The sequence below is a fragment of the Musa acuminata genome, chromosome BXJ2-10, assembly GCF_036884655.1.
Source record: "Musa acuminata AAA Group cultivar baxijiao chromosome BXJ2-10, Cavendish_Baxijiao_AAA, whole genome shotgun sequence".
NCBI classification, from domain to species: domain Eukaryota; kingdom Viridiplantae; phylum Streptophyta; class Magnoliopsida; order Zingiberales; family Musaceae; genus Musa; species Musa acuminata.
Window position 1 is genome coordinate 36,613,400 of NC_088347.1, and position 12,183 is coordinate 36,625,582.

At 38.6% G+C, this 12,183-nt stretch overlaps 2 protein-coding genes across 2 annotated transcripts; both read left to right on the forward strand.

Annotated features, from left to right (window-relative positions):
- The first annotated feature begins 554 nt into the window (after nt 1–554).
- On the forward strand, nt 555–1,906 carry LOC135625513 (uncharacterized). Its single transcript, XM_065130407.1, has one exon. It carries the CDS (start codon nt 763–765, stop codon nt 1,702–1,704), a length of 942 nt encoding a protein of 313 aa, XP_064986479.1. The 5' UTR covers nt 555–762; the 3' UTR covers nt 1,705–1,906.
- A 1,242-nt stretch (nt 1,907–3,148) lies between these two features.
- LOC135625515 (PHD finger protein ALFIN-LIKE 3-like) lies at nt 3,149–11,632 on the forward strand. Its single transcript, XM_065130410.1, has 5 exons — nt 3,149–3,376; nt 3,467–3,499; nt 7,431–7,659; nt 10,208–10,331; nt 11,029–11,632. Exons 1-5 carry the CDS (start codon nt 3,280–3,282, stop codon nt 11,290–11,292), a joined length of 747 nt encoding a protein of 248 aa, XP_064986482.1. The 5' UTR covers nt 3,149–3,279; the 3' UTR covers nt 11,293–11,632.
- The last annotated feature ends 551 nt before the right edge of the window (nt 11,633–12,183 follow it).

Below are 12,183 nucleotides of genomic sequence, written 5' to 3' on the forward strand. Positions count from 1 at the left end.
GCTGACGAAATTGGATGTGAACGGCAACTATTAAATCTGCAATAGAGTCTGCGTTCCGTCGTGGCTACTGCTTCTAATTAATAATAGTTAATGCCTCACACATGTTGCATATGTTTTTGGCTTGGCAGAAAAGAACGGCTGTTGGTCAATTTCAAGCCGGAGGTTGGATGGCACACCGATTTGATGCACCCCAAAGGACGGAGGCATTTCGTCGAACACCTGGCGAAGGCGGCGTGTGTTGACGTAATACCTCCCCGGTCACCACGCCGTCGCTATATTGCGTGGGAAAGAAGAAAGCTCTCGTTGTTGCTGCGTGGCGGAAAAGCCACTCTTTCCTTCCAAATAAATATGCAACATTAAAATAAATAAATAATCTATAAAAAAATGTTTTGCGTATCGCTTAGCACCGGAAAAATAAATCATTTTTGCATTAAGAAAAAATCATAATTCATTCCTCTCCCAGCTCCATTCTCGACAACCATGGTGGGGTCAAACAATGTGGAGTTCATCTAGATCCTCTCCCCCGACCCAACTCCCTTCAAAGCTTTCAACTCGAACCATCTAGATCAATTTTTTCCCCCTTTTTTTCCACTTTAAATCCCCCCTCAAGCCTTTCCCCAGCTTCACCCCTCCTCTCTCTCTTCTTGGGTTTCCTCGCAGCACTTGATGTAGCTTACTCCGAACGACAAGGAAAGATCCCATAGCTTAATCTTGCCTCCCAAGCAAAACGAGTGTCCATCTTGCGGTGTCTGAGGAGGCATCATGGGAACTTTGGTAGGTCATGTGGCACCAGGCTTTGGGTTCTTGGTGATTGGGCTGTGGCACCTCTTTAACCACATCAAGCTGCACTCCCTGCGTCCCGGCGCCTACACCTCCCGGCCATGGTTCCCCACCTCCAAGCTCAGGCGCCTGGAGCTCTACCTCATCATACTAGGCAGCCTGGCTTCCATCTCCATGGAGCTCGTCATCGGCCCGGAGAAGCACCAGCCCTTCGACGACGACGGCACCATCCCCCCCAACCACCTGCATAACTTCGAGCACGCCTCCATCTCCCTCGCCCTCCTCGTCTACGCCTCCTTCGCCATCGTCTTCGACCGCGTCAACCCCAGGCTGCGCGACGAGATGACCATGCTCCTCGCCGCGACAGCCTTCGCGCTGCAGCTGCTCATGTTCCACCTCCACTCCGCCGACCACATGGGCGTCGAGGGCCAGTACCACTGGCTGCTGCAGATCGTCATCGTGGTGTCGCTCGCCACCACCCTCCTCGGCGTCGCCCTCCCCCGGAGCTTCCTCGTGAGCTTCGTCCGCTCGGCGAGCATCGCCTTCCAGGGCGTCTGGTTCGTCGTCATGGGCCTCATGCTGTGGACGCCCAGCCTCATCCCCAAGGGCTGCTTCATGAACCTGGAGGTGGGCCACATGGTCGTCCGGTGCCGCAGCGACGAGGCTCTCCACCGTGCCAAGTCCCTCGTCAACCTCCAGTTCAGCTGGTACACGGCGGCCATGGCCGTCTTCTCCATGGCGCTCTACCTGTGGCTTTCCAAGGTCTTCCCCGAAGAGCCGCAGTACCTACCGCTCCTGAAGGACGCAGCTCGAGAGGAGCTGGAGGAACAGGACTTGGACTTGGAGTCACAGAAGAAGCTGATGGAGTCCAAGAGCTTCCTTCACACGGGAAAAGGCCTAAGGGCCATCGAACTCGAGAGGTGACGACACGAAAGATCAGCTTTGGTCTCCTCTTTCTTCGATCCAGCAGTCTTTCTTGGTTATGGTATCTCAACAGGTGGCAATTTGTAACTATTGGGATTGTTTTAGGTTATTCTTTTGGCTTCTGGTGTTTGGTCCGCTTCTTCCTAATGGAGGAGTTACTGTGTGATCTAAATTGTACAGTGAAGATGGGTTTCTGTGACCAGCTACTAGAATGATGTGTGTGTCTATTCGATCGGTTGATTCCAATCGCCATCGATCCTTTCCTTTGAAGAGACCGGTTGGTTCGGCCTTCTGCTGCTATCTTTCTTCCTTCTTTCTCGTGTTTCTAACCCACTCTGCGAGGCTTCGTCACACAGTAGTTATGTCTGCGACATAGCAGAAAACTTCTCGGTCAAAGTCGACAGAATTCAATGCCATCAAATCGAACAGAGTCGGCGAAATGTAAGTTTGACTTCAAAAGCACCTTTCTTGCATACCAGTCAACACCTGTCGCTCTCTCCTCCTCCATCATTCAAACATGAGTTGGCCCTTTTGTACCCCATCTTATCCGCCTAATACAGATAAAAATATGGGATGTATATAGGGCTGCTGAAGAAAACCGAAGCATAATAACTTCACAGACTGACGATTCACAACTTTCTTAGCGAAGAACATCTCAAATCAAAAGGGAACAACTGGAGAACACACTGAAATCGGCCTTAAATCTAAACTGTAGTATATTCCTCATCTTCTTCTTCTTCCTCAAACTAGCATCTCCATTGTCAATAGATTTTCCATTATTTTTCTTTCATTTTATGTTGATATATCTTTGATCTCCATCACCTTGTTGCTCCCTCCTCTTCCTCCGTCATTAAGATCATCTTCACTTTTTCCTATGCTTTAGTCATCACAGATTTTATATATATATATATATATATATATATATATATATATATATATATATATATATATAACATTGAAATTTCCAACTGATATGATACCCTTAAAGAAGGTTATGTAAAGATTCCCTCTTACATTAATAGTTTTTGAATTTGAACCATAAATTTAAGTTTTACGAAATAACAAGTTAGATAATTTCAAATATATATATATATATAAACATTTTTTGTTACTCCATATATTAGTGGTGTTTATAGAGAGAGATGGTAAGCAAGTTTCTCATAATTGGGAGGTCTGACCGTTAAAGAACCCTTTAAACAAGAATTGGAAGGTATTTTTTTTGGGCATCTGATTCCGATTTCACCCTCGCTCACGTGACTGAAGGCTGCAAGTTAAAAATATATATGTCACCTCTACTTTACCTGACTCTCCGTTCTACTTAATGGGGGGACCCTGTGGGTCCCTGAGATGCGACTCAATAAGAGAACGGGTAGTTGAGCGGAGCAGACGAAATGATTGAACCCCTTTAAAAGCCGACGCCCTTCTCACCCTTCACTCTCTTTCTTCTCATTAATTTTCGCACAATATTTTGTATTTCTCGTCTCCTCCCACCGTTGCTCCTTCGCCCCTCCCATCGCGAACCCCCCCGAGGCGCTTCTCTCGCCCAAGCCTCTCAGCTTCGAGATCTGACGGGGGATGGACCGTGGATCGGCCGCCCAGAATTCGCGCGTGCTGGAGGTCTTCCGCGACATCAAGGGCCGTCGAGCCGGCATCCTCAAGGCCCTCACCACCGGTATTTCCGCCTTCTTCCCCTTTCTCTTTGCTCACAAACATGCGATCTTTATTGACGCTGGTGTATCTTTTTGTGGCTTTTTCTCTGCAGATTTCGAGGAGTTCTACCAGCAATGCGATCCCGGCAAGTTATTCTATCACTACTACCTGCTAGTCAAGTCCTTTCGTGTTTCTTGTGTTTTTGTAATTTAGGTTCTTGGAGGTTTTATTTATGGTTCGGAAACTGAATCTTGTTGTCTTTTGTGAAGTTTTGGGGGTGGGATGAGCGTAATGCTATTACATGTACGGTAGTGGTACTTGAATGCATAAGACACAATCACCGGGGCACCTTACCGGGATTTGGGGTGTAATTGTTAGCGATTTCAACTAACATAGTACGTGCGGAACCAGTATTAAAGAATTGATTACGATTACGTGCAGACCATGAATTTACCAGTAAGTGAGCAAACATTGTTGCTAAGCTTTAGTCGATTGTGTTGGTGTCTACCCGGGAGCAATTGGGCTGTTTATTGGCCAAAGTAGCTACTTAATCTACATCTGTGACTTGGGGTGGTACATCATCCCAATTGTTCTTGATTCTTTATGTACTGCTACTAACTCTTTTGAAAACTAGTGGAGCGGTTTTATGTTTTTGTCGGAAAACTACGAGTGACTGGACCTGGCTACAACCAGTTTATAAGCAAAATCTTGTTGTATTTGATCGTTCAACAATAATCACTTTTTTCTAACCATTAATTGACAATTTACATGTGAAAACAATGAAGAGTTTAAATTATATACTTGTCCAAACATGTACAAGCGATGTGTCATCATCAATTAACTATCAAGAGCATGAACTTTCATTGAAGTGAAGCTTAGCGGTTACTCTCTTATGTTATGATTATGTTCAAGAAGGATTTTTTTCGGGTATTATGACTCATTAATAAATATTACAACGAATGCAATTCCTACATGGTTCGTATTTCGTGATCTCTTGCATTTGCATCCAGTTAAGACATGGCATTTTGATTGTACAAATTAGATTAAGATAGAAAGTCAATCTGAAAAAAATTTATCACATACAGAATACTAAACCCACATCATAATTTGGACTTACAAATGGGTCCATTTTTGTTATCCATATGCTAACTTAAGGTTTGTTAAATTCAATGATTGGATAAATAGGACCACACAACATGTCAGGAAGGGGCTTGTTCATAAACAAAATGAGAGTCGTGGTCAATGGGGCTTGTGCTTAGAATCAGATGGTTGGGAAGCATGTGAGCAACATTGAATGAAAAGGGAGTTGGTACTGTTAAAATGAGATGAGCATGTGGCCTACATTTGAGACCTTCAGCTGAGAGGGAGTGACAGACATGCTGCACCCATCAATACCTTTTCTCATTTTGGTAGACTACTTTAAATATAATATCATTATACATGTTACATTCCATCGGGTGTTTGAATGGAAGAGATTCACATCATTGACTCAAAATTGAAGGAAAAAATTAGAACAAAGCATATTTGATCATACTTATTGTTGCTTCCTAGGCTTAGCTATTGGTACTGTGTAATTTGTACTTATCGGACACTTTGCTCAACTTCAATTTATTGTCATCAACTAATAAGGTATCACCAATGTGACTACGACGATGGTCATATTACTGTTTTAAGATCATGATGGTTTCTTAAGATCGTAGTAATTTTACAATTAAGAAAGCAATATCTAGTCTCTAAAATCTCAGCCAAACAACAGTCTGCTTTTTTTTTTTGTTGCTTATGAAGTTATAGAGCCATTAATTATTGTCATACAACCATGCTTGTAAGTGCTTATTCATGTCCATACTAAAGAAGTTGAATAACTTCATGTGTTGTGACAAGCTTTTATATATGGATATTTTTGGTAGTTTATAGGGTTTTGTTAACATAGGCATGCAATTTGCCATAATCAATAGTATCTTTTCCATCTAGAGCAATGTGTCCCCTTTTCATCTTTTATTTTGTGGCTACCTGCCATGCACAAGTATTTTATATAGAAGAGGCTCTAATTACCAGTATTTGCTACTGTTTACTTGGTTGGTTTTTTTGGTAGCATTCATGATTCTGATGGGATAAGAAGTCGGAGGGGATATTTCATAATGCCCATTGTCAATAACTAGATATTATTATATGCATTATGCTGTGAATTTTCTTTATGAAATTATTAAAGCTAACAGTAATATTCAAGAACTAACACTAATGGCCACACTTTAAGCATGAAACCTTGGGCTTACATCCTCTTTTTCATATTGCATAGCTACCTCAGAGGTCTTATGGAAGAACAAATTTCTTTGTAGAAAAAAGCTTTCCTTTTATGATAATCACATCATTTTTCAAAATGATGTGAATTATGTAATGACTTTCTCAACCTGTATTATGAATTTGTTGTTCTCAAATTTCTTTCTGTTAGAGAAATTTGAGAACAACATAGGTAGTATGGAAGGAAAATTGTCTTTTGACATTGTTGAAAATGAGGACTTGAAAAACCTCAAACTAGTTTATTTCTCTTGGGAAGCTTGTTAACACATGCAGATTTTAAGAAAATTCATAATACAGGTACAACATAGTCTGCTACAACATTAAAATTGTTATAAATTCATTGGAGGTTTTATGCAAAGTTTCACAGGAAGATCCTTCATGATGTATTTATTATATTCCTCAAGTATACCCAAATGAAGGAAATCCATGGAGTAATGATTGTGGTTGAGAGGGTATGGCAATGGCATTGTATAGATCTCCATGGACATTATGGAAGATGAATAATATTGGAGAGTGTCCAAAACAAACATTTCTCTAATTCAAGGAGAAAATGCCTCAATCTTTCAACTAAAAAAATAATCAAAACATATGTGACCCCTTAGGTTTACATCCTCTTTTCTTCCTTCAAAATCCCACCAAAAGGGACCTATGGATTTTCTCCAAATGCTTTCCTAATAGTTAAACAACCCATCTATTTTGGACCATAATCATATTAGGAATCATGCATCAAAGACTCAGAATATGATTATATCAGCTTTCTGTAGCTACTAAAATTAATGATGAAATCAGTCTACGATTCACTAGCCAATAAGAAAGCATATCCTAGGTATTATCATCTTCTCCTATCAGCTTTATGAGTATTTTAATCAAATTTTACTATTTTGGGGTTTGTAGGAATTGTATCGGCCCTATATGTTTGGTTCATCCTGAACAAGGACCAGCTAAGGTGGTTTCCTTTTTGGTCATGCATATTATCTTGCATTGATCTGTTTCGATTGAGAGGGGCCGCACCATGGCAAGCAAGGATTATTACCTGCCAATTCAATAGCCAAGCGGGATGATGACTACATGATTTTACCCAGTTTAGGATATGGACTATACCAAGTAGGCTCATTGTGTCAGACTTATCGGATGGTAAACAACATGATACCATGTTATACCAGATGATAAGTTTCCAGTCGGTATCTAAAATCTCTGTTTTTAACATCTGTAAATGAAGGCTATCTTTTTTTATTTTTACTCTTTTGTTTCTATTCTCTTGTTCTCATGCTCTGTGTCTCTCTCTCTCTCTTTCTAATTTTCTTTCTCACTCCCCCCTCACACACTCTTTCTTTCTCCCTACCTTACCTTTTGTGACAAGATCCAAGTAGCCGACTTTATAATCTGGAAATATGGCTCATTGCTACTATTGTGTATGTTGACATGATTACTGATATGACAACAGAAGACCCTGAAGAGCCAGCAACATTGAATTACATATTCTGGCATCATTCTTGAACAATAAATTCTTCTACATTATTGTCCACTAAACAGGAGCAACACTGATTTGCAACACCGATTTACTTTTATCCGGCTTTATATTTTATTCTTAGCATTTTGGTAAGAAGTTTATTCTAAACAGCAATTTAAACATAAACAATCAAGGGATACAATATAGTGTTAGTGTTGAGAATATTGGGAAGCTAGTTGACTTTCATAATCTTGCCTACGAGTTCACTGATTGTACTCGATATGTTTTGCATGGTTGTAGATTTTAACCAAATATTACTTTATTGCAGCAAAAGAAAATCTGTGTCTCTATGGTTTTCCCACTGAGCAGTGGGAGGTTGATCTGCCTTCTGATGAAGTTCCTCCAGAGATTCCGGAACCTGTTTTGGGTATTAATTTTGCTAGAGATGGAATGGAAAAGAAATCCTGGTTATCCTTGGTTGCTTTACACAGTGATGCATGGTTGCTTGCTTTAGCATCTTATTTTGGTGGTAGATTTCAGTTTGATAAAAAACAGAGGTGAGTAAAGATGCAATTTGTTGATTGCTTCTTTCATTAAAAAACAAAATTACTTTCAAGTACTTTTTTGTTAACTACTTTTCAGTTCTAGCTGAATTTGGTCTGAGAATTTAGAACTTTGTTAAGTTGTTTTTCTGTGAAATATGAAATTTATCTTCTTATCACTGTGAGTTGTAGTTTAGAACGTTGATCTTCTTGGTAAGTTGTAGTTTAGAGGTGATTGTAGTTTCTATGAAATCTATCTTCTTGTCACTGTGAGATGGACAATTGTTCATCTTCTTGGTGAGTTGTAGTTTCTATGATTCTGATGGTGAACTGGCGAACAATTGTTCTTGGTGAATTTATGATGTTGATCCTCAAGAATAACAATTCCTGACGTCCCCAGTTCTTTAGCAAGTTTTATAGAAACATATTACTTGATTGCTACTCTTTTAAGTAAAATTCTTTATCAATTATAAAAAGGTCTGATGAATAGATTGCCTATGGAATTTAGGTGCATTCTCTATCAGAAATTCAAGTAATCTACAGTAGTTTCATTTGATTGAGTTGAAAAAATAGTCTCTAGACTGAATAGATTGATTCTCCCCAAACCCCACATTGACGGGAGCCTACATGAGTACATGGGGCTGCATCTACTAGTGTAATGGTTCAAACATGAAAATTACCCAAAGTTGATGAGTTTGTAAAGGTGACTATACCAAGCTTCCTTATATGCACAATTGCTTTCAATTATTAAACTTGCTCGTCTTCAATAAATAACCTTTACGGCCAGTTCTGCTTTTTGTATAGTTCCTAAAATTGCCTTTCACATTAAGAATGTTCATGCTTCTGAGGTTATTTAACTATAAAGTGAGATAAGAAAAAATATAGCATCATATTATTTTTAGCTTTACAATATACCAGAATTTGTTGAGCTGTGATGAAGATATAGAGTTTCTGAAAGTGCCTTCCTCCTGATTTTCTGTGCTATGCTTATTCTTTTGTAGTACAGGACCATTGAAACAGAAAGGCAAACACTTACCATACTCATTAATAATCTGATTAAATAAAGACCATTTCTGAGAGTGATATGTACTCTCCATACACTCATCATCTCTATCTAATTTGGTCTTTTTATGCTCCTAGACTCCGTTGTTTTTCTACGGTTACCAGTACACACTTAAATCTTTTGTCCTTTCTAGCCTTTATTATAAGGAGCATACATATTGCTTCAAATGCATTTACTATTTATAATAAGAGGTCACTTAGGTCAGTTTATTGATTTGCCAAGGTCACGACAGGCTTAGGTGTTTGGCACTCAGTCTAGGATGTGGGGGAGGATGGAAGGAGCCATCATGGTTGGAATATATACATAGGGACTGTATGGCATTTGATCGTCTGGCTAGGAAACGGGACAAAATTATAAACACCTTTGTCTTCTTGCATCGGTGCCCAGATATATCACTTTGTTATACAACATAAATTTGATTCTGATTTGTTAATTTTTTCACTTCAATTTGCTCAAGTCATGTTGGTAATAAATTATTTGTATCTTCTTGTAGTGTTAACCTGAGTTGTCCTGTATATCTTTCTTTATTAATATTAATGTCCAGTTTGTTGTAAAGAATATGATCATTTGAAAGAAGACCTGGATAAATTAATTTCTGTAACTAACTAGACTCTAAGTTTTATTATGTTATTTCATTAATAAACTATGTTCACTACAAACTGGAATATATGCTGTTATATAAGCATCCTCCATTGCTTGATAACATATTAGGCCCCTATTTTGTACTCATTCGAAATGATCTATAATTTTCACTTAAGTTCAGTAGGTTCAGACAAATCAAATTCCCTGAAGGAACTTCTTAGGTTTAAAGAAATATTGTTATTTCCTTTCTAGAGACATTTGAAGAAATTAATCGATTGTGGCATTCTGTTTGCTTCATATATCCTACTGTTATAGTCGGTGCTCACTGTGCCTCCTGCCTAAAACATTGCATTGACCACTTAAATCACATTATTGTTTCCAGCATGGATTTGTGGAATTTATGTTGATCACTTAAATCTAAGAATTCGCTCTTTAATTAATCTGAGCATCCCCTGTGCCTTTCCCTCTTAATCCATCTTAACATTCTTGCTCTGGATGTCTATTTTGTGCTAGGATTGTTCATCATATAAGAAGGCAGTTTTATTGTTTTATTCCTCATTGAGGAGTTTACAAAAGTTTAAGCAAATTTTCATGTCTGATTTGTGAAAATGCATGGGTAAGATATAGTTCATAAGATCCATCTTCAGAGAAAGGCACAGATTATATTTCTCTTAACTCCTAATGACACTTTCCGATTGTCTCTAATAGCCTAGTAAAATACTTCTCAAAATTGTGCAAATCTTACTCTTTCTTCCATTTTTATATGTGGTAACTCTCTCTCTCTCTCTCTCTCTCTCTCTCTCCCCTCACCGTTTCATTAAAAATGGTGCTGCTTTCTCCTTATTTCTAATTAGATGATGTTTATTTATTTTTTATAAGAAGCCATAAAAGAAATTTGCTTTGTTTTCTGTGATGCAGGAAAAGCCTTTTGGATATGGTAACTGATCTGCCTACCTTATGCGAAATTGTAAGTGGAAAGAATCAAGAGAAGACCTCTGGTTCTAAAAACATCAGTAACAAGTCCAAATCAAATTCCAAATTGGTGAGGAAAATTTCAGATGTTTTCTTTTTTGAAGACTCAAAACTTCCATTTTACTTGTTGACCATGCAAAGGAGATTTTAATTGGGAAGTTTCGTTCCACTCAATCATGACATTACATTTCTTGTATGCTAGACTAGCATATATGCCATATATAAGATATAACAGAGTGTGGTATTTGATTCCTTGATATAACGTATAGTCGTATACTGTTTGCTTTTCGCTGGAGTAGTGCAAGATCTTACATGGTTTTGTTATCCAAAGATGATTTAATCAGTTGGTACAAAAAAATGCAAGAGACTCTTGTTTAAGCATTACTAAAACCGAGTAGTTTCTTTATTGCTGCCTTAAACACCTTTTTCGAGGATTGCTCGTACCACTAAATGATGGCTTTCCTAACCTGCCTCCATATGGCTTAGGTGCATTTCTCACTGTACATGAAGTGGTAACAAACTCCCTAGTGAAGCACTGAAGGGAACTGGTGTTTATCGGATCACTTTACATGAAAAGCAAACTTGTGATGACCTTAATACAAATATCACTTCTTGTTTCTTAGGATTAGAGATTTTGGCATTTTGCATTTCTGTGCTGAATTGACAAAAAGTGGGAATTCGGCACATATGTTAGCAAAAACAATGTACCATTTAAGGTTTCACAATGTATAGTCAAGTTAGCCGCTTGTTCTGTTGGGATCTTGCAGAAGGCATCAGAATATCAGGCCAAGAACACAAAAGCAAAGCATGCCAAGGAAGAGGACGAAGACTTAATCGAGGAGGACGATGAAGACAATTATCTCTGTGCGGCATGCGGCGAGAGCTCTGTACCAGATAACTTCTGGATCTTCTGCGATACTTGTGAGAAGTGGTTCCATGGGAAGTGCGTGAAGGTCACCCCTGCAAAGGCTGAGCACATCAAGAATTACAAGTGTCCATGGTGCAGCAACAAGAGGATGCGGACCACGTAAAACCAGCAATGGCAAGAACGCCACATTAAGCTTCTCGATTTCCCTTGGTTGGCATCTTAGCAACCGTGACAACATTGTAAAGCTTTGTAGAGAAGTTGCAGTTTACGTAAACTGCAGGCGGCATTACACAACCATCGCTCGTAATGCAGAAATTACTAATGCATAGTTTAACTCCGAAAATTTGTACTAATGCATAGTTAACTCTGAAAATTTGTACTGGAACTCCTCGTTGGTTGTACTAGCTCAGGTAGGGCAGTTTGCAGATTGATCTCAGGATACCTTGTTTATTTGTGTATTAAGTATTCTAATTAATTATGTAACATATAGATCTGTTCTTCCATGCATGCTGCTCTATCTTTTGGATTAAACAGAGTTGTTATTTAGCTATGTACTGAAATATAGAGTTAAAAATCCATCTATTGCCCTTCGTTTTTAGTTAAAAAATCATATTCATGAACAATCATATTGTCCTTCGTTTAAATGTTTATTTGTGGAGCTCACAATTATTTGTGTCTATTACTTAGTGGATTGCATCCTAAAACCAAATAAATATCGATTGTTTCTCAACAAACGACGGTTAGAAAGATTGTGGAAGCTATGAGAATTTTATTTGGGTACACATCTTTGTTGCTAAAATGTGGTACATTAGTTAGACTATTGGAATATAAGTCACATTAAAGGAAGCTTTTTCAAACAAATTGATAATGGTGCAAAAGAAGTATATCTAGCATGATTCTATGATTCTTTCAGGGTTATTTCTCAAGAAAATCTCAAGTTTCGGATTTTTCTCATTTTTTTAATATATTTCTCACGAACAGCTCCTCCTCTTTGTAATGGGTTAATCGGTCTGATGCAGGTTCTTTATATTACAGTATTTATGAATAGAATTAC

Excerpts from the sequence above, each read along its gene's own strand:
- LOC135625513 (XM_065130407.1), top strand. The coding sequence starts at position 763 with ATGGGAACTTTGGTAGGTCATGTGGCACCAGGCTTTGGGTTCTTGGTG.
- LOC135625515 (XM_065130410.1), top strand. The coding sequence starts at position 3,280 with ATGGACCGTGGATCGGCCGCCCAGAATTCGCGCGTGCTGGAGGTCTTC. Across the intron at positions 3,377-3,466 it reads CCTCAAGGCCCTCACCACCG|ATTTCGAGGAGTTCTACCAG; the intron begins GTATTTCCGCCT and ends TTTTCTCTGCAG. Across the intron at positions 7,660-10,207 it reads CAGTTTGATAAAAAACAGAG|GAAAAGCCTTTTGGATATGG; the intron begins GTGAGTAAAGAT and ends TCTGTGATGCAG.